This window comes from Peromyscus californicus, unplaced genomic scaffold (genome assembly GCF_007827085.1).
Source record: "Peromyscus californicus insignis strain IS unplaced genomic scaffold, ASM782708v3 Scaffold_8__1_contigs__length_139910024, whole genome shotgun sequence".
NCBI classification, from domain to species: Eukaryota; Metazoa; Chordata; class Mammalia; order Rodentia; family Cricetidae; genus Peromyscus; species Peromyscus californicus.
The window spans coordinates 133,193,209-133,215,039 of NW_026294606.1; the positions used below are offsets into that span (position 1 = coordinate 133,193,209).

A 21,831-nucleotide genomic window follows, 5' to 3' on the forward strand; every position below is an offset into this window, starting at 1 on the left:
AACATCAGTGTGTACAGCTCCAGGCTCCACTTGCACACAAGCCTGCTTGTCTTTTAAGAGTCATTAAAAACAAGATACAGCCTCTCTCTCTGCACATCTCCTCCACACCCCTCTCTCTCTCTCTCTCTCTCTCTCTCTCTCTCTCTCTCTCTCAGGAATCACCAAGTTCAATAAAATCCAGGGTTTCAAAAGGGCATTCAGGCTGTCTACTCACACACAGCCCTCCTGCAGCTGCTCACATGAGGAATTTAGTCACGTGGTCTGAGAGTGCCTAGGCAGGACTGAACAGAATGGCTAAACCAAATCTGAAAAGCGACTACCAAATAGTCCAGTCAGGGAACCATGCCCCCATGGTGATGTGTGAGTCCCTGGCTACCAGCACCGATGTCTCAGGGTGTGAATGGCACAAGACTACATTTACATGGAAGAAGGCCCGCTTGTTAAGATGCAGCTGAGAAGGCCATCAGAGCCACCAGGCAAAGGGGGTGACTTGCTTCACTGGACATCTCCAGCGATCCTTCTCCAACAGGGGTCCTAACATTTACACATAAGCCCGATTGTTACTCCCAAATGCATCAAAATAGTAAGCAAGAGGTGGGGTTTCAGAGCAAAGGCCTCTGGGAAGTGACAAGATAGGACACGGAAACTTTTGTGGGCCTCTTTCATTTCTACTTGAAAACTCGCTGGTTTTGGCTGAGGCACCGATACGCCAGAAACACTTGAGCTAGTGCCTGCTCGCTCCCAACCGTCTCTGCGAGGCTGAAAGTTGAGTGGGTATTTCAGAAGGTCCATCTTTCCTACTTAAAAGTATTCTGGTGTTGATTCTATGGAGCTAGTAGGGTGCAGGAGACAGCACGAAACTTTTTTGTCAGTTTCTAGATTAAGAATAGCTGAAATGACTTATATCTTTTATTTTGGAGAGCCAGGGACAAAAAGATATCCCTTGCCAACAAGTGAGGTGCCAAGTTTCTGTCAACTAACTGCTTGGTTATAATTTGGGGAGTTAGAATTAAATTTATATCTTGAAAAATGGCATCTTGAAGAAAAAAGATGATAGAAGACCATCACAAGCAACTTGTAATTTGGTCCTCTGATGAGGATGTTCACAGCTTTGTGTGGACATATGTTCCTGTGTGTATGTGTTGGTGTGAGGGTGCATATGTACACATATGGGTCAGATGTCAACCTTGGGTGTCGTTTTTAGGAGCCGTCCACCTTGTTTTCTGAGACAAGGGCTCTCGTTATACTTAGGACTTGACAGTGAGGACAAGCTGGCCAGTCAACTCCAGAGATCCACCTGTGTCTCTCCTTTGTGCCACCATACCATCTTCTTACTTGGGTGCTGGGGATTAAACTCAAGTCCTCAGACTTGCTTGGATCAACACTTCACTGAATCTCCCCAATCCCCTAGCTCCCAGCATTTGGAGGCTTCTGATCTACTCTGGGGACTTTCAAACTGGACAACATCTCTTGTCATGAGCCCTCTGGAAGAAAATCATAGGGTCAATGAATGTGACTCACTCAGGCCTCCCCTTCATGTCAACCTTGACCTACAAAGAGGCGTCTCAGACTCAACTTACAGCATCATGCTCTTTTCATGGGCTCAGATAAAACGAAAGGAGAGCTACACTCAGAGACTCCAATCTATACTGAAAAACACTGTACCAAGTACCAAGTTAGGCTTATTCACTGCTTGTTTGGGGGATCATTTGGCTCTTCTGAAACGCTGTCTCATATAGTCGAAGCTGGTCTTTGATTCTCTATGTAGCTGAGGAGTAAACGTCTGAGCCTCCACCTCACTAGTGTTGAAATTACAGGTCTGCATCACTATTTCCAGTTTATGTGGTGCTGGAGATCGAACCCGGGACTTGGTGCATGCTAGGCAAGCACTCTACTGACTGTGCTGTGTCTCCAGCCCCACAGTGCCCACTTTCTATCTCCTTCTGCTGACCTTTGTCCTGGTTGCCTCTTAGAACCACCAGAGGAGTGCAAGGAAAATACCAATGTCTGGGCATATCCCAGACCAATTAATTAAGCCATCACTTTTGGGCTCTGGCATTTTACAAAAACTCCCTAGATAGGTCTAACTTGCTGTGGAGGTTACAAACTGCTGCCAGCCATAGGAGACAGGCCCAGGGTCAGCTGGAGCGGTGGCTTCCTAGGCGGAGTAAGCACCTCTCCTAGGAACACTCCCAGTCATGTGACCAGGGGTAGGTCACCCTGCCATCCGACAATTTGCATATGTCTTCTGGCTTCCAGGAAGAAGCTGTGTAAACAGCAGAGCTGCCGCCCTGAAGGGCTGCCTCCCAGCCCCAAGCCCGGAGCAAAGTCTAAAAAATTATTTTTTTCCCACCAATGCGTTAAGCTAGCAGTTGGGCTGAATCAACCACGATGGTGAGCCCGCGTCTAGGACTGAGGAATGTTGTCAGGATTCAGTGGGGGAAATAGCTGGAGGTTCCGAAAAGGGATTTTACTTCACAAGCATGTGACCAGGAATCCTCCAAACTGGGGGAGGGTTGCCATGTTCCTCAACCCTCCTAATGCTGGGACCCTATAAGACAGGTTCTCATGCTGTGGTGACCCCCAACCATAAAATTATGGTTGCTACTTCATAGGTGTAATTTTGCTGCTGTTATGAATTGCAATATAAATAATCTGATATGCAGGATATCTGTTATGCGACCCTCAAAGGGGTCATGATCCACAGGCTGAGAACCACTGGGTTAGAGTAAACTGCGTCCCACCAGTGATTGTGAGCCTCAGTGGATTCCATGCAGTCAGCTTAATGCTTGATCTTAATGGAAGGAGCAAAAAGCATCCAGCGTCTTTTCTCTCTCTCCTTTGGAAACAAGTACACGTCTCCACGCTTGAATTTGTCACTGCGCTCTGTTTTTGCAGACCGTGAACTGGCACAGAGACTCCCAGACTCGGTGCCCACAAACAGCTGCACCCTATCGTACCAGCAGGTGCAAGGACAGAGCCCTAAGGGGGAAAAAAATCAGTGCAAGAACAATGGCGCCATTATGACACCAAGGGACAGGGCCTGGGGCTAACCACTAGTCCACACCATTTGAGGGCAAGGAGAGTTAGCAACAGTCACCCTGGGACTGTGTCCCTGAGTGACAGCCACCAGAGCCAGGTGGAGCCCTCGGCAAGCGCAGCAGTCAGCAGCAGACCAGGACCAACCACACAGGCATGTGGGGGATCTGCAGACAAACACATTCCTTTCCTTGGAACATAACCTCTCCTCCCGTGGGCAGCACTGCCACGGTCACCAAGTTTACATTTACATCCAAATATGCACACAAAAAAATTACCGATGCATCTCACTCCCTGGTGACTCTATAACAGGTTGCTAGGTAACAGTGCATACAAGTCAGGTTTCAGGACCTCTAGTAAGCCACCATAAAATAGCTGCATGGGCCTTTTGCATAAACAGTGTGCCTTTGCTATCTGTTTTCTTATGCCAATTGATCAGTCGGTAAATTCTCCCATGGCCAAACCGTAAGCAACCCCCACCAACAACTGAAAATCACAGACCACTATGTATACGGCTTTGACATACAGCGCTTCACCCCAGCCTACAAACGGTCTCTCCCTCTGCCTCTGCTGTTCACAGCTCTGAGTCTGAGCAGCTGAAGCCTTTTCTCATGCTCACTGAGAAGCGCTGGAGCTAATAACCACAGCCCAGTGCCTGGTGGGATGGGAAGGGCTAGCGCTCAGAGCTAAGCCCAGCGGGAGCCCTGTATCAGTGCTTTAGCCCAAGATCAAGCCTGCTAGGCAGCCCTGAAAGGATCTGGATTCTGAGTAGAAGGGATCCCACCTTACTACACGCTATGCACCCCTACTCAGTTTGTACTTGTTCATTAAGTAAACATCTACCATGCTAAGCTATGCTAAATGAATATGGCATCCTTCTCCTGGGAGACTGCACTACAGGAGCCCAGAAAAGGAACCACCCCTAGGTAACACCTTGTTTGTTTTCATTGTTACGTTATGGTTTGGGGAGACAGGGTTTCATGCACTCTAGTCTGGCCTTCTCCCAAGTCTTGGGATTGTAGGTGATTCCCTACAGGTGACACCCTAAAGGATCCGGAGGGCCCAAGGGAAACACCCATTTCCCCTCATATTTTGAGTGAAAAATTAAATCTAAAACTCTGAGTATGTAGAATCCTGTCTTCCCCGAGGCTGAGATGAAAAGGGAGAAACAAGAAGATGAGGAACGTGAAGCTAGGCCAGATGAAATAAATGCCTGAGACTGGTCCAGGCAGCGGAGCTTCTTCAGTGTTACAGCACATCCTATAACCTCCCCTGCTCCCTTCCGTCTTGGATCATTTCCTGGATGCCTCATTTTTCATCCCTTCTCTCTTCTGTCACCCTACTCATGTCTCCCACTGCTGAGGGGCAAAGATCAGGGTGAGGAGGTACATTCCGAAAGACCCGACTGAAGTGTCACGGTGCAAAGGGACTTCAGAGTGAAGCTGAGCCTCTCATTCACCTGGCAATGACATTTAGTGAAATACGACGCATGGTCCATTTAAAGGAAGGCGGTGACCAATTATTCTCCATTTAAAGGGTATTGTCAATCTCCAGAGAGCTGAAATGGCATTTGGAAATCATCCTGGGGACTGCCACCTTCACTGACAGACAGAACCCATTCTCAACCGACCTTTCTCCACCCTCTACAATGCCTTTAAAATTTAAAATCATATTTTCAAAAACAGCATAGGCCTATGTGTGTTAATGCTCCACGAGAGTAAGAAAAACATCTACCAATGCTCCACCCCAGTGCAACATGCTAGCTCATCAAAGTCATTGAAAAGTAAAAACATGTACAATGTGTTGGCAATGGAAAACAGTGTCTATTAGCAAGACATATTTTTATAACTTATACATCAGCCTCTCTTCAAAGGGCATTAGGGCAATTGGGAAGGATGCTTGAAATTTTTTCTTAACTTCCACTTTACTGGGCTGCTTACAATGGTTAAGTTCATAGAGACCGAAGGTGAAACAGTGGCTAGTGGAGGCTGGGGAGGGGCTGGCAGAAACTCTGTCATTGAATGATACAGTTTGAGAGTGTGACATATTTCCAGAGATGGTCACACAACACTGTAGATGCACTAAAATGCACACCCATAAAATGTCTAAACCGGGATAGTGTAAGTATGCTTTACCCCAACACAAAGATCCTGAGGAAAACTCACGATAACCTTGAACCTCTGTCTAAGGGAAGTCTGTAATTCCTCATGGTAGACTTTGATTATGTTCTTCAAAAAGCTTTGCAATTAAAACAGTAAAGACCCTGAATATCAAAAAGGGCGACGCACATAGACGCACCTCAGAGACACAGAGCAAAGCAAGGAAGAGAACTGAGACCCAAGGTTGTAGGAAGCAAGGACACAAACCTAGATTACCCCCGACTCCCCCAGGAAGAGCCCAGTAAGGACAGGAGAGGGGCAATCCCTATTGTTTCCAGACCCAAGCAGAAGTAATGCTTGTTTTCAAAGAAGTACCAAAACAAAACATAAAAAAAGGAAGGGGCGGGGTAAAGGAAAGAGGGAAGGAAAAAGAAAACGTTCCAGAGTATGAAGCATTAGAGCTCAAGGAACCTTGCAGTCACCTAGCCCTACCATCTTATTGAACAGATGAGAAAAGAGAGAACACAACCCTATGCAAGTACCTGACAGCTTCATGAGAAAATCGGAGGCCATCTTAACCGAGATGTCCTGGCTGAACAATGCTGCCGCACTGTTGGACACATACTCGGTGGGGTCTTTCAGCTTTGTGTGGTTGGCGGGCCTGTCGGCAGCATTCAGGGTAAAGGAGGCGGGCAGGCCGTTATCTTCCTTGGGCTCCTCCTTCACCAGCAAAGGTGCAACGCCAGCCCCACCCTGGCCAGTCCTCTCTGGAGTATTAGACGTCATCACGGTCCCCACTAGCTCTGTCCCTCCTCCTTCCCTCTGCTGCCCCAGGCAGCCACTGTCACTGAGGTGGGGAGATCCCTTGACATCTGGGTCTGGGATCTCCTCCTTCACCTTGGCCTCTGTCCTCAGGAAGTGCTGATGGCAGCGCATGTGCAGTTTCAGGCTGAAGTGGCGTGAGGAAGTGAAGGGGCACAGCTGGCACTGAAAGGTCTCTCCCCGGTCCTGGTGCTGATGAACCTGCCGGAGAAGCAAGAAGAGTTGAACTGGTCACCACGAGCTTATGGAAGACGTCTGTCTGCGGCTGTCCGTTCCTCAGTAAGTCCCACACCCCACACAGGGTCAGGGGAGAAAAGCACCAGAGAGGATGTTCACAACGGTGCACTAGGCAAAATAAAGTCTCTCCTGAAACACGAAGTGGGCCCGTGGAGGTTAAGAGCCTATCCTGACAGCCTCGATGCTGTCTTGGGTAGAAGCTTTCTAATAAGCTAGTCACATGATCTCACTTGATGTACCTTCTGAACTTGTGCAGTCACCAGTCGGGGACCAAAAGACATAACCTTTCCTGAAATTCTTGTGACAACAATCCAGAGAATCTGCCGCTTTGCCAACAAAATGGAGAAAAAAATATGTCTCCAGGGTATTGCAGCTTCACAGATGGGGAGACGGAACACCCCCACCCCCAAGAAGTATCTTGAACCCAGTTCCACATGAAGAAAGGAAGACAGGAGAAAAACCATCTGGGCAGGACGCCAAGCTCAAACGGCACTACAGGGTCTAAAGAGTGGGGACAGGCTTGCACGCCCAGCTCCACACCTGCCTGTACCCAGGACCTGTAAAAATGGCGAGAAACTTCTCTCTTCCTGTCACTACCAAATTTAGTGCTTGAAGAAGTGAGGAAATCATTGCATTGGCCCGAGCCAGGCTTCGAGCTGGCAGGTATTCATAAACTTGTGACTTCCCCATTCATCTCGCCAACGTGCTTCAGGACTGACCTGTTACACCCTGCTATTTCAGGACTGGCCCTCCCTCGAGTAGGAACTGCCAGTGGTGTAGATCTACGCCAAATGGTTTGGGGGAGTCGTGTGATCTGGACAAACAAGAACGTAAGCAATTGGCACTCAAAACAAAACGGACGCTCCACAGGTCGGGGTGAGCCGACTGGGGTTTGAACCTGGGTCTCAGTGAAGCTAAAGGCTCATTTGCTCATCCTCGCTCGGTACCACCTGGCCACTTCGCTCAGGTCTCATTTCCAAGAGAGCAAGTTTTACTACAGCTGTTTATGCCTTCTGAATGAAATCCAAAAGCATTCTTCACCAGCCAAAACACACTTTAAATAATGTTAAGTGACCAACAAAAGCAAAGAAATTAAAAGTTAATCGTGAGATCCCGCTGCCACAGCACCCCACTGTGGCTTTCTGCAAAAAACAACAAAAGATATTCCGGGCTCCTCAAGGCCTGTTTCTCAACAGAAACAACCACAAAAGCTTAAATGCAATTGTGACAGGGTCCTGCCCATAAAAGGGTTCTCCTGCACCCCAGCAGAGGGCGGAGGTGAGGAAATGACCAGTCCCTCCTGCAGCAAAGCCCCTTCCCACCAGCTCCTCAGCCCAGGTCACTCAGGAAGAGCCCCTTGGAGGTCTCAGGACACAGTCTCCAGGGCTCCTGACAGGTATCTGCCCGGGCGTGCCCAAGGCGGTAAAGGTCACTGGGCGGGAAGCTTCTGTGTCCCCGAGCCTGGTGCCACGGGCGGATTCCATCTCAGAAGTGTGCTCACATCTCCTGACCCCAGAGAGGAGCTAACTCAAGCTCTAAAAGCCACGCTGGAATAAAGAATGGCACAGAGGAGAGCCCAGGTTCCAAAACCGAGGGGGTGGGGGGATGCTGAAAAGGGGCACTGTGTGCAAGACGACTTCTCATGGCTCCTTTTCCACCTCAACCTGGCCTTGCTGTGCTTAGTTTTAGGAAAATTAGTGTCAAGTTGATGGGCAAAACAGAATTGGGTTCACTTTGGCACTTGTAATTTTATTTGAGCTACACCTTCCCACCTGGGATTCGGCTTACATGTGGCCAACGGCAGCATGGCCCTCCTCTCCCGACAGAAGAGGGCTTTTCTGTTATAATTTTGATTCCCTTTAGACCAACACATGCTTTGAAATCCCTCTTAGACCTCTAATGATAAGAAATGCTGGCCGGTAGCAAGGGACTCACTGACCAGGTAATGTGGCATCAAGGCCACCTCCTGGGTAAGTAAATGTGGGACACCTGGGTTGAAGTATTTCAAGACTTGGAGAAATTCTGGAGAGAATCTATACCCAACCTCTTAGGGGACCAGGCTAGGCAGGTGAGGGTCTCGTGAGTGGTCCCAGCTCTCTAAATGGTGACCTCGGAAGGGCAGAACTCACGTGTGACCTCAGGCCCAGTCTCCCTCCGTTACGTCATCAGTGTCCTCTGTCTTCATGACCCTCTTTTCCTTTCCCGCTCGGTTTAGCTTCTGAATCTCACAGACAACTCCTGCCTGCTCCTCACTAGAGAAAGCTGCAGAAGACTTCAGGAAATCTAAGATAACCCTGAGGATGCTGGAGGCATTTTCAAGTTCCTCGTGCAGCTGGTCATAAAGACATTTGCACAATGTATTATGGAGGAAATGCAGGCTTGCAAAAGAAAAATGTACAGTGCCCAAGCCTGTGAGGAACACAGTAAGTTCAGAATTTGTTGAATGGAGTGGAATCTCTGTTTTGCTGACATAAACCAATGTAATCAATATAGCATATTATATATCCTGAAGATAATGGCTACTTCTTCGGGATGAGATAAACGGCCAATTTCATATTCTTTGTATCAGTTTTTATAAATTCTCAGTACTAAAGATAGATCATAAAAAGAAGGAAGACATAAAACTTATTTTGGAGTAATTTCTTCTAGCATTTTATCCATTATCCCTAAATGTAATTGTTAATGTATTTTCAGATGGCTTTTGGATAACGATTACTGTATTAGCTGTATTTACTGACGGTTGCTTCTCCACACTGGGCTCTGTATGAAGGTTCTATGCAAACGATCTCATTTAACTCTTACCAGGTGAGAAGGACCACATTTGTCTCTCCATTAGTGGTAACGGAGGTTTAGAGGGTTTCAACCATACTACTAAATGCTCTCGGGTTCTAAGCCATGAACTCTCACTAAGCTAAAGTCAGATCTTAACCTTTGGCTAGACTGCCCTACTTCTCACATAAAATTCATTCTAGAAAAATTATCCACATTTGCAGCCTCTGGTAAAGGAAACAGAATATGTATATGCATAAGACCACACCATAACATTTCTATGGAGAAAACGCTTGCCAAAGTTTGCAAAGTTCAATTATATTCGATTAAAAAATGTTTTAAGGCCAATAGGAGGAGGGGAACAGGGACAAGCAGGTACGCCTTTGATCAAATTAAACTTGCATAAGCACCTCTCACAGTTCCCCATAAAAGGAGTCACAGCTCAACAGGTTAGGACACCATGAGTTTGAATAAAGTGGCGATTCCACACAACTGCTTTCCTGTAGTGGTTATTGATTTGTTCTGAAAGCACGCAGGACCCCGCGACCCGCCGAGCCCGGGTAGCTCTCATCCGCAGCACTGTCGTGGCCATCTGCCTCTGTCACCAAGGCTCGAGCTCATCTCCCTGGAGCGTCGGGTCAGCAGCCCCAGCTACTGAAACCCAGCCTTTTTTCCGTGGGTTTATAAATAGGTTGTTTTAAGTGACCCTGAGCTGAAACCAAGTTTACAAGGTGTCAGGGTAGATGCAAGTTTTCTGCTCGCTGAGGCTTGAAATTCACCAGACCTGATTTCTAAACACAGCTTAGGACACAGTTGCTAAAGCAAGGTCTGGTTTTAAAAAGGCATTCCTTGTGAAGTCTCAACGCTGCAGGTTCAAAGTGGGAGGTTTCACCTGGAGGAGACTGAGTGAGATGAGGAGGGCTAAGGTAGAAACCAAGTAGCCTCCGTAAAAGTCAGTCAACCGGACTCCTACTTAAATGAATCCTGAAGATGGAGCTCCTGACCCCAGGGGGAAAAGGCAAGTGAGAGAAAGCAGATGACATCATGCATTCACTTCTTTCAATCTTCTGAGCTATTTGCTACAGTGAGTAGAAATCTCGTGTGACTGCCCCGTCTAGAGCTTCAGTTCTGGGCAATGACTGATCTACACAAAAAGATTCAAAGGCAAGATTTCAACATAAGCAGATATCACTGGACTTCTCCCGGGAGTAGAGACACTTCATACATAATGTCATGTCTAAGTCGCATTGGGAGTTATCGGTACATTAAGATGCCGGGTGACGATTATGAACTCCTTAGGTCAGGCACGTGGCCACTTCTGTCTCCCGAAACACTAAGGACGTCTGCACCTGCTCCTTCCCATTTCGTAGAAGGGAAAACTGAGAGTCTTATGGTGACTCGCCCAAGCCTATTTGGTTAGCACAGTACTGGGAGGATTTCAACTCAGGTCTTTGTCGAATTCAAATCGTCAAGCTCTTGTGACCTCATGAGTTCCCCCCTCCCCCATGCCCTGAAGCTGAAACAAAACCTCAGTATAAAAGAGTTATTTCTATATTGCCAAGTTTCCCTCATTTTCAAACATGGATTCTAGTTAGTTCTCCACAGAAGTATGGTAGGTATAAGCTTCCTAGTGGTTTTTGTTGTTTTCTTCTTTTTCCGTTTTTCATGTGTATGGTATCCATGTGTGTATGTATGTTTGCATGTATATGGGTGTACACAGGCATGTTTGTACACACATGTGCACATGTGTACACTTAAATGTAGAAGCCCTAGATCAGGATCCCTGATCACTCATCTACTTTATTCACTGAAGCAAACTTTTCAATCAAACCAGAGCTAGCTGATAAGGCTCGCCTTATCTATCCAGCTTGCTCTGGGAAATCCTGTCTCCCCTTCTAAGGGTGAGACTGCAAGGAATGGGCTACCCTCTACCCACCACTTGCAGTGGTTTCTGGGAATAAGAACTGGGTCTCATGCTAACCTGTCAAGAGATTAACTGCGGAGCCCTCCCCAGACCCCACAATTGTTTTTAATAGGAGATTGAAAATGAGTAACCCAGGCTGTGGTGGCGCACACCTTTAATCCCAGCATTCAAGAGGTAGAGGCAGGCGGACCTTTGAGTTCGAGGCCAGCCTGGTCTAGAGTGAGTTCCAAGACAGACAGGGCTACACAGAGAAATCTTGTCTCAAAAAACAAAAATAAGAAAATGATGTCCTAGGATGTTTGGCGTCACCATGCACTGACAGTCTCAAGAACCTGATCCTAAGACTGAGGGTCTTCCTCGAGGATGACCCTCTCCATTCTCCTCACAACCCAGTGCTAGTGTTCTTGGGCCTGCTCCTCCACAGTGCCCCCGTTGGCCAAGCAGCCTGCTGCAGTGGGTAACAGAAGCGGCCCATCATCCCATCCACAACTGGCTTACCTTCATGTGGGATTTGAGATTGTCCTTGCGAGCACACCGGAATGGACAGAGCGGACACTGGTGACTTTTTAAACCTGTGTGAATCACCATATGCCGCTTCCAGTAACTCTTCCTTTTTATAACCAAACCACATATTGGACACTGGAAAGGCTTCCCGCTCTCTTCTTCTGGGGCTTGGAAGAGGGAGGAAAAAAAGGTAACATTAAGGAAAACAAAAAGGCACACTGCACCTGACTGTAATGTGCATGGATCACTATATTAAAAAGCACCACAAACAACTGATGCCACCCGCTTTGGCAATTCTAAGATTATAAGCATGGGGAAAGTTTTAAGGCCACTTTTCTTTGGGAAGAAACCCACATTCAGTGAGTCACTTCCATTGGGTTCCATCTGGCCACTACTGGTCATCCTGCCTGTGACAGCCTCATTCCCAAAGGCTGTTGTGTACTGACAGGACATCTGAAGAGGAACCGAGCCTGGCCCCAAACACACCCATAGACAGAGAAGCCTGAGTCAATATCTGAATTCCCACTTGGAAATGAGTGAGAAATAAAGGCAATCGCATGGGACCAAGAATAATGCACTGTTCCACAAAGAAAACCAAACAACTAGCAGAAACCTCACACACTGGTCTCCAGTGGAGACGAATCTCAGCTCCCCACTGCTGACTTGTTTAGCTGTGGCTCGTGCAGACAGAGGCGGCTGCCAATTTAGCCATCAGGGGGTCCTCAGGTCAGGGTTTTTTTTTTTTTTTTCTTTTTTTTTAATCCTCTTCTGTGTGTCTGTCCCCCTGCTTACCCCTAACAATGTGTACTGACTTTCTCTGATCTGTACGGGGCCTGGCTACCTACTGTAGGAAGGGACACACCAGGCCCCACAAACACTTCCAGTTTTCAGGGAAGCAAGCAAACCGACTGCTTCCTCTAAGTGCAGCTCGGACCCATCTCCTGCACCATCCCCACAAGGAAGTGTCTGTCCAGACACTACTGTGGAATTGCTGACCCATCAACTAACCTCTACAATTCGGTGGAGTGGGAAGTAAAAATGGGTGCAGTTAAAGGGTGTGTGTGTGTGTGTGTGTGCCTGTGTGTCTATCTGTGTACATGTGTCTACCTGTCTTTGTGTGCATGTGTCTGTGTGTGTCTGCTGTGTACGAGCATGTGTGTCTATCTGTGTGTCTCTGTGTGTGTGTGCCTGTGTGCATGTCTGTCTGTGTACATGTCTGTATGTCTGTGTGTGCATGTGTGCGTCTATCTGTGTGTGTGTGTGCGTGTGCGTGTGCGTGTGCGTGTGTGTGGCCCTAGGATTGAACCTAGGCCTCCTCTGCCACTGAGATACATCCCCAATTTCTTTCCATTTTTATTTTATTTATTTGAAACTCGCTGTCCTGGCTGACTAGCCAGTGAGCTGCAGGGGTCCTCCACCTCTGCTTTTCCAGCAATGAAATTATAGGTGTGCACTGCCACGCCCGGCTTTTACATGAGTGCTGGGATCCCAACTTGGGTTCTCATGCTTCAGAGGAAGCACTTTACAGACTGAGGCCCCTCCATTCATTGCCTTTTATGTTGAAAGAAACTGGGTCATTCGTCCTGAGGAATCCCCCATGCTCTAGGACTGACGGCATCCCCACAGCATTTTCGGCTTTCTAAAATTATGATTATTACTTCTATTTCTGATAAACTTCTAGTTTGAGGCCTGATTACATTTTTACGACAAAAATTCATGGATGGCATATCAGAAAGCATGCAGCAGAGACCTCTGGCCTTGACATGCACTCCCACACATTTTTACACACACACACACACACACACACACACACACACACACACACACACACAAAAATGGGAAAGGATTAAGGTTTAAAAGAAAACAAAAAGGGATAAACAAAAATATGGAAGGTGTGAAACTTATTTGGATCCTGTGTAAACTAAACTCTGGGAAGAGACATTTCTGAGACCAGAAAGGAATCAGAGAGACGTGCTCCCTCACACCCTGCAGCAATGGTTGGTTCTGCTGGATGGGAGAGTGGAACTGTGTTGGTCCTCCCTACTGTGGGTACAAATTATGAGTATTTACAAGCAAACAGACAGGATGTGTTCTCTGCTTTGAAATGCTAGAGCAAGAAAGAAAACGGGGAGGTGGGAAGAAGAGCATGATTATACGAAGCTAGCAACAACAAACAAACCCTGATATCTTTTTACTGCATGAGAATGTTCTAGACTCACACTCCAGACACCTCTAAACAGCAAAAACAGTAGAACTGTGGCTAAGAGGAAGGAGCTGGGGTGCATGGAGTGGGGGAACGCATGTGTTCCCTTCCCATCATTCTGTACTATTTGAACCTTTAAATACAAACATTACTTCTGTGATTTTCAAAGGAAACATTCCCAAGTGCATACTTTAAGATAATCTCATTATTTATTCATTGAGTCAACTCTGTTTCTACATGCCAAGAGCCACTTAAAACGGATGGAACCAGAAAGGCTCTGAAATAAGGTTAGGAGATCCAAAAAATGTAATTTTACTCATACAGGTATAAGTGACACTGGTTGGCTTAACCAAGCAGCTAGAAACAGCATCCTCTAACTGAAAATATGCCTTCAACATTGGACAGTCAACTTCTGCTGTGCTGATTGGCAACAGGTGTGGACACTGGGTATTGCTCCGACTCTAAAAAAAAACACCTTGGACAGGCCCCTCTCACTCACTCATGCATGCCCAGAGCTTCCCTTGGTCTGTGTTGACCCTCTAGGCTGATCTCATCCCACCCTCAATTTCTCATCACCTTTCCTCTCCATCACTGTTTCCACCATACTGATATCTTGGTCCCCAAAGCCTGCATATTGAACAATAGATGGTTGAGAAAGGCCTGGACCAGGCCTCTAGGTGAGATTGTTGTCATACAATGGAGAGAGAAAATGATGATAATGACATCTATTCTAGGTCAGAAGAACAGCAGAGAACTATGCAGGACATGCACAAACAGGCTGTGACAGGTCCCTATCTTACGGGAGTGTTTCCCACTATTGAAACCAGAAACTAATTTCACAGAGGAAGAGCAGAGGAAGGAAAGAAGAGCTGAGCCCTCCGCTACAGGCCAGAGGTTTCACGGCACCCCAGAGGAAGGCACCAAGAACACTGCCGGGTGCAGATTTCCCAGCACCTTGTACTGCCTACGTGACCAACAGCTCCTCCGGTCTCAGTCACCACCTTAGTTCTGTAGTTTCAAGTGTACTGCATGCAACACGTTTCCTTACTCCAGAATCTTTCTGGTACCATCCATTAAGTAGCCCTGGCATGTAGAAACTCAGTTGATTCCATAAATAAATAATGCATAAATTAATAAACCCTGCATATTAGTACTGCATATAAATCCACTTACTTTATCTTGAAACTATGCTGCCTTAGTTTTAATTAGTACCAAAATACACATGAATCGTGTACAAATTAGGTGTTCTTGGATAGACTAGGGAAAAATATAATAATGAGAAGACACTGACGGAAAAATAACTACACTCATAACTATTTGGAATTGTGCGTATCGTGTGTGTGTGTGTGTGTGTGTGTGTGTGTGTGTGTGTGTGTGTGTGTGTGTGTGTGTGCTTGCAGAGGCCACATATCAAAGCCAGGGGTTTTCCCCAGCCACTCTCCACCTTATTTTGTTGAGACTAGGTCTCTCCCTGAACCTGGACTAGCCCAGTCAATAGAGTGGCTGAGCACTGACTCTCAGATCTGCCTGTCTTAGCCTGCCTGGCACTGGCGTTACAAAGGTACACACTTTTACGTGGGCCCTGGGGATTGAACTCAGGTCCTCACGCTTGTGTGCCAAGCTCTTTAGCTGAGCCACCTCCCCAGCTCTCGTTTGGAATTTTAAGCTATCATGGAAGGAAAGGAAGGCAGAAGCCAGATGAAAAAGTCACCAGAATGCACTGAGAGATTTTCAGACTGTGCCAGTTATCAGCTCCTGGTGACATTTGCATTTTTATTTATTCAAGGAAGAAATTTCACATTTTAGGACACATCCCATGTGTACACGATGCTGTTAATGACAAGAGATGGGGAGGGAGAATGCAATTTCTTTCATATGCCAAACTATTTTCTGTAACTTTTGCTCCGATTTAAAGCCTGGGGAAATACAATCACTTCCCCAGGATGAACTACATATTCTGGAAGCACCAAGACTGCAATGTTCGTGATTTTACCTAGTTAGCAACTGCCTAGTAAACAAGTCCCCTCAAATATATCATTTTCTAACAAAACAACATTCCACCTGATGCTAATAGGCCCAGTGGGACAGAGAACTGCTAATGTGCTCCACTGGAGAAAACACGCTCACTTTACAGACAATAATAACTGAGCTAGAAGGCAACCTCAGTCAATGGAAGAACTTAGTAGTGGTAGATTGTACTGTGAGGAAGGACGGTGGACTAGAGACACACCCTCCCAGGCAGAAAGCCCACCCTCAGAGCAGATGCAAATAACAGCTGTGAATACACAGCTCAGAACTTGGCGGCTGGGGCCCTGAGGAAATAAGCACCAGGAACCCACTGTGCAGCTCACCTAGACAAGCTTTAGACGATTAAATACAGCTCCACAGGGGAAAAGGATGGAAAGGGGAAGAGGAGGAAGGAGCAGCACGAGGCGGAAGGGGGGTGTGGCTGGGGCACCCTACCTGTGTGTCAACAAAGCTTCGGGGTGCCAGCTTCCACACATGACTCAGTAATCGTGCTGGACCGTAATGAAGCTAAGTGAAAAGGGCTGGGCTGCGACCGCGGTGAGAAATGAATAAATGAGTGCTGGGAATAGAAGGGAGAAACGAGGCAGGCTGCAGGTAAGCCCTGATGGGGCCAGCATGGAGCCGCAGTGTACAACTCTCACATGGTATGCCCAGAAACGGTCCTGGATGAATGGATGGGCACGCAGATACGTGCTCATGTGTTCACACCTCAGCTCAGCTGCTTCCAAAAGCAAACTCAGGGCGGCTCGGATGAAACCCGCATCACGGGTAAAGTCGAATGACACACACTGAACTATCATAACGAACAGGTTTTGCACAGAGCAGAGCCGTTCTTACTGGAGATTTGACAGGAAGGTTTGAAAGGAAAGAAGATAGGTATTTAATTGAAAAGAAAAAGAGGGAGAAAAAGAAGGCTTGTTTGAGAGTTAGTGGATAGAGTTAGGAAATTAGCAGTAAGTAAACACAAGGGATGTGACAACAGGAAAGGAAGGGTCCTAGGACAATGCCAAACATCTTGGTTTGCAAATAATGAAACAGAACTGGGCAGGGGGGAGCTTGAAGTCCAGCTGTCCAGAGACAGGGCTGAGATCAGAGCCCATCTCTTCATTTCCTATTGACAGTTTGCCCTATTGACAACATATCAATCCACAAAGCAATAAAAACAGAACTTCACAGAGCTAAATAATAATAACTAATAAATCATGGAAGGTTTTATTATTTCAGGTATTAGTAAAACAAATTCAAGTTTTTGTAGGCTTTGAAATTAAACACTTCTGGTTAGATCCTATGCTGCAATGTGTTGGCAGTCAAGATAATTTGCAATTGGGCAAATGTGCACATAGCACTTACCATGCACAGAAATGGTGCTTGTAGATGCCAGGAGATCCCCTGGAGGCACATAACCCATGCACCTTACAGTATCACCAACACTTCAGACCTATGATCTTGACTGGTACATATGTGTGTATGATGAACCTTCCTTTCTAACAATATATAGATTTTTGAAAATCTTTTTGTTTGCTTGAGGTTGATTTGTGAGACAGGGTCTCCGGTAGCTCCGGCTTCCTGCAGACTTGTCATACAGCTGCAGGAGACTTAGAACTTCTGACCCTCCTGCCTCCACCTCTGGAGTTCTGGCTTTGAGTTACGTACCACCACGCCCACCACGCCCAGTTAATGTGGTGCCGGGGATCAAACCCCAGGCTTCATGCGTGTAGTTAAGCACTCTACCAACCCTGCTACACTCCCAGCCCAGACTTTAAATCTTGAAACGAAATTTCTTGGGCATGTCTCTGAAATGCCATTTCAGCGGACAAGAGGTGGGATGGAGAGAGTAAAAGCTAACAAGACTGTTATGGATGTGACATTACCAATTCATGTCTTAACAAGCATTGAATACAACTAAGACAGAAGTCTGAGATCTACAGCCACGCTACATTTAAATCTCTCTGAAAACACTTGAGATCAGCATCAGATTTGATTCTCGTTAAAAATCGAGTTTCCTAGGCAAGTCTGTACATGTAAAATCATTCTGGATTGAGGCTGTGACAACTGGATCTAATGGGAGGGTGGGGAGAGGTCATCTGCTCCTTTGGACTTTGTAAGCATCTGCAATAATTTTAATAACACCCCAATAAAGACTAAAGGAAAGAGCAGCCCAGAAAATCCTTATGGGTTGACCCTGCAAAGAGCCTTAGCCATCAGCTTCTTGGGGCCAGGTTGCTTTGAAGTCTATGTAAATTTTAGTCAGTACAAGATGATGTTTTGGAGACCCTCTCTCTGAAATGCTACCTGCTATTTCTTTAAGCAGAAGCCTGGCATCCTGGGCCTTCTATAAGAAATTTTGTCTTGAAAATCAAAACCATTTACTTTATTCTGAGCTGCCAGAGAACAGTGACTTCAAAGAGAATTGAGTCAATGTGTGACATTTATCTGTATAGCAAACGGACATCATCTTCCCTCTAGCGTGTCCCTTTTCAGAGGAGCCGTGTAGCATGTGCTGGGGGCGCAGGTCACATGAAAGAAGCCTCCCGCTCGAGTATCACATCTCTCCAGAGGGGCGGAAAGGCTACCGAGTGCTGGACTCTCAAGGACCTGGCAACAACAGAATCCTGCTCAAAAAAGAAGAAAGCCAGACCTAAAAGACACTATTTTTTCATGATCTGGACTCCCTTGACCTAAAGAAGGCCAAAGCAATGTCTGGTGTCTAAATTACTCGAGACAGGATCAGTGTCCCTAGCTCACAGCTCTTTGGAACTCCCGAGACAACTTTATGTGCCCTTTTAGTAACATTTTGAGAAACAGCTTTAAAAAAAAAATCCTTCTTGAAATCAGGGTGGTGTGTGATTTTGTTGTCTCTTTGCAGAGCTGAAAGGTGGGTGGTATTTGTTTATTTGGGGCAGTTTTTCTTTATTTTCCCCTGAGGCTAACCTCAAACTCATTATGTAGCCAAGGATGACCTTGAACTTCTGATTCTTCTGCCTTTTCCTCTCCCATGTAACGTCTGAGCCTTCAACGACTGAAACAGTAAATATCTCTTACAGGTCTCCCTCACTAAATTCTAGCAAAAGGCCCACAGAGATGCTGGCAAGGCCAGGCACATCTAACCCACAAGGGGAGCACGTCTCTCTCCTCGGAGAATCCTACAGCCAAACAAAAACTCCGTTTGCACTGGATGCTCCTGACTTCCCTTTCAGTTCTTGCCTTTTGTAGCTAAGACCACTGTAAAATAATGAAGGGACTACAGTGTGCCTTCGGGAAACTGGCCTTATCAGTCATTCCTTTCCAAGCCCAGTCAACTAACTACCTTTCACTCCTCAAGGTAGAGAAGCTTCTCCAAGTAACTGATGCCCAGACTGATGTATAATATAAACGTCACTCAGAAGCCAACTGCCTCGACAGAAAGGAGACTATTAATGCAACTGCATTTTACATACAGTCTTAGCTCCCTAAACTAAATGACTCTGAGTCGGAAGTGATTTATCCTATCGGGGATTACCCAGCCCCCTTTACTCTTCCTCATTTTGGTCCTTTTCATCATGAGGAAGGTGAGGAGTTGGGAGAAGCGAAACTCAGAGTGCATAAGCATTTTGGTTACTCGCAGGACAGGTCAGAAACTCAGGAGGGAACCACTTGCCTCGCTTGAGTCAGAGTCCCAGTTATCCATTGTCCTCAGGCTGTTCTGCTGTTCAGCGTGGTTTTTTGTTTGTTTGTTTGTTTGTTTGTTTGTAGACAGGGTCTTACTATGAGTCCAGCCTGGTCTCAAACCTTCGATCCTTTGGAACGCTGGACTGACAGGTCACCATGCCTAACTCGTTTACGGAAGTTTGTTGTTGTTGCCATTATTTGTTTTACACTTACTGGGGTGTGTGTGTGTGTGTGTGTGTGTGTGTGTGTGTGTGTGTGTGTGTGTATGTGTGTGACATACGTATGCTATGTGCATGGAGGTCAGATGGCAGCAGTCAGGAGCTGTGTTCTACCTCCATCATTCAAGAGGGTTCCAGAGACCAGACTCAGGCGGATGGGTTGGTGGCAGGCACCTTTGTCTACAGAGCCAAGCTGCTGACCCCACATAGGTTTAAAAGTGATTACAATTATGGCACACAGCTCATTAGATAACTTAGATGGCCATGCATCATGTATACCATCATGTGGACCAGGATGTTCACTCTAATCACTGAGGGTCTGCCATCACGAGCACACTTCATCAATGCGGCTGCAAATGATTGACAGATGCCAGGACACACACAATGACTATCTGGATAATGAGGGGGACATGGCCTACTCGCCGCTCCCATTTTGCGGGACATCCTTAAGAAACACCTGAAATCACCCCATCCCAGGAACAGGGATTTATCACAAATGCAGTTATGAAGCAAATCAGCTCGTGAAATGGATAGCCATGGTGGATGGTAGTGACTAACCCTCTCCCTCAGAGGATCTGGCTGTGAGCGCCAGGGCTCTCTGGGATAGTGCTGTCCTGGGAAAGACCATCTGGCACTGCCACACGCACAGTCCTTCATATCTGAATGGATTTGGTCAAAGTGAAGCATGTGCAAGAAAGTCTTGCATTCTGTTTGACAAGAATTTTTAGGTGAACAAAGCTTAAGTTCCACAGAAATGTAATAAAAATACTAACATACAGGTCTGTGCTATGATCAACTAGGGCAGGGCAGTCACTGACTAGACAAAAGTCCATTTGTGACAGAGGCAGCAGGGCCTCCCCTTGTCCACTATTTCAAAAGCAGCGTTTCCCCCGTCTGTGTTCACGGACACCCTGCACTCTGACAGAGACGCTTTGATCTCCCCCATTAAATGTATCTGGTATGGACCCAGTCCGAACTTGGAAAGGGGTGGGGGTGGGGTGCATGAAAGAGAGGGAGTTCTGCACGACGCTAAGATTATTCATTACTTTTCAAAAACCACCGCTGTTTGTGAAGGCTTTGTGTAGCGCGCACACGAAAGACTATTATGCTGTCCATTTTAAGTATTTTGTTGTGTTCTTGCCTTTTGATTCTACCTCGTCTTGGATGGGGAGTCCCACTGAAAAGGCAAACAGGAAGACATGGGGGAAGTTTACAGTCACAGCGACCTGCACCATGGCTGAACAAGATTCCATACCTGAATTGGAGGGCTTGGAGACTCTGCCCTTGGAAACTGGAAGTAACAATAATTCCAAGGATTGAGGCTGTGCGGGCGGAGGAGGTGGTGGTGGGGGGGTGACTTTTTCTGGCTTCTTCTCAGAAGGCGGCAGTGGTAGAGGGTCGTCGGGCAGTAAGGATGACTTCTCAGCCAGGAGGCTACCCGCGGCCCTGGCGGCCACTTCTTTCAGAAGGGCTGCAGAGGAGGTCATGGAGGCCAGTGACAGGAAAGAGCTGGCTGGAGGTGGGTGCTCCTGACCCGGGGTCAGACTTCTCTCACTCACTTTCTTAGACAAAGCTGCCAAAGTGGAGCTGGCAGACTGGGAGCTGAAGGGAGAGGAGAAGGGCTCAAATCTCAGGCTCTCCTCTGTCCGGGACAGGGACTTGTCCTGCAGAACAGCATTGGCTGCAGCTTTCAGTTTGAGGATGGCCGAATCTGGGGACAGGCCACAGGTGGTGGTTGAGTTTGGCAACCACTTACCTTGATTCCATATGAAACGGTTACTTGGGGAGTATTGGTCGTTCTGATCCTGCTTCTCTGCCAGCTTCCTGGCCAGGACACTGAGTTGCTGGGCATGGTGGGAGGGCGGGGAAAATGACAAACTGGGGCCAACATTCACAGGGGACTCCACCCTGCCATTGGCCGTGGCATCGAGTTTAAGGGACCCGGCCTCCAGCAGCCGCCTCAAGTTGCTGCTCAGAGGTTTATTGGAACTAGGTGGGTCATCGTCACACACAGAAGACACTCCAGGCGAAAGATGGTCTTGGCACTGCAGCGAGTCTCGAAGGACCTCACCATCGAGTGCCACCAGCTCCAGCGTGTGGCTGCTGGGGGTAGCGCTGCCCAGGGAGGTGTCGGGGGATGTGGACTGCTCTTGGATCCGGTCCTCCAGGGACAGTTTATAGTTCTCCTGGACTTCCCCATAGGATGCTTCTGACGGCGTCTCTGAGGAGTTCCCATACCAGTGTTCTCCTTCGCTGAACTCTCCCTCGGCCTCGTCCTGCCTACTAACATCTGGGGGAATCAAGAAGACCAGGTTACTCCCAAAGAGACACTCAAGGGGG

General features: G+C 47.1%; 1 protein-coding gene across 13 annotated transcripts in view; it reads right to left on the reverse strand.

Moving 5' to 3' along the window:
* The window catches only part of Znf827 (zinc finger protein 827), a 179,695-nt gene that overhangs the window by 123,988 nt on the left and 33,876 nt on the right, over positions 1-21,831 (reverse strand). For all 13 annotated transcript variants that reach the window (XM_052728181.1, XM_052728180.1, XM_052728184.1 and 10 more), the window contains exons 2-4: positions 20,747-21,781; positions 11,389-11,561; positions 5,681-6,161 (exon numbers count right to left, since the gene is read on the reverse strand). In XM_052728181.1, coding sequence (XP_052584141.1) covers positions 5,681-6,161; positions 11,389-11,561; positions 20,747-21,781 — 1,689 coding nt within the window. The remainder of the gene's footprint in view (positions 1-5,680; positions 6,162-11,388; positions 11,562-20,746; positions 21,782-21,831) is intronic.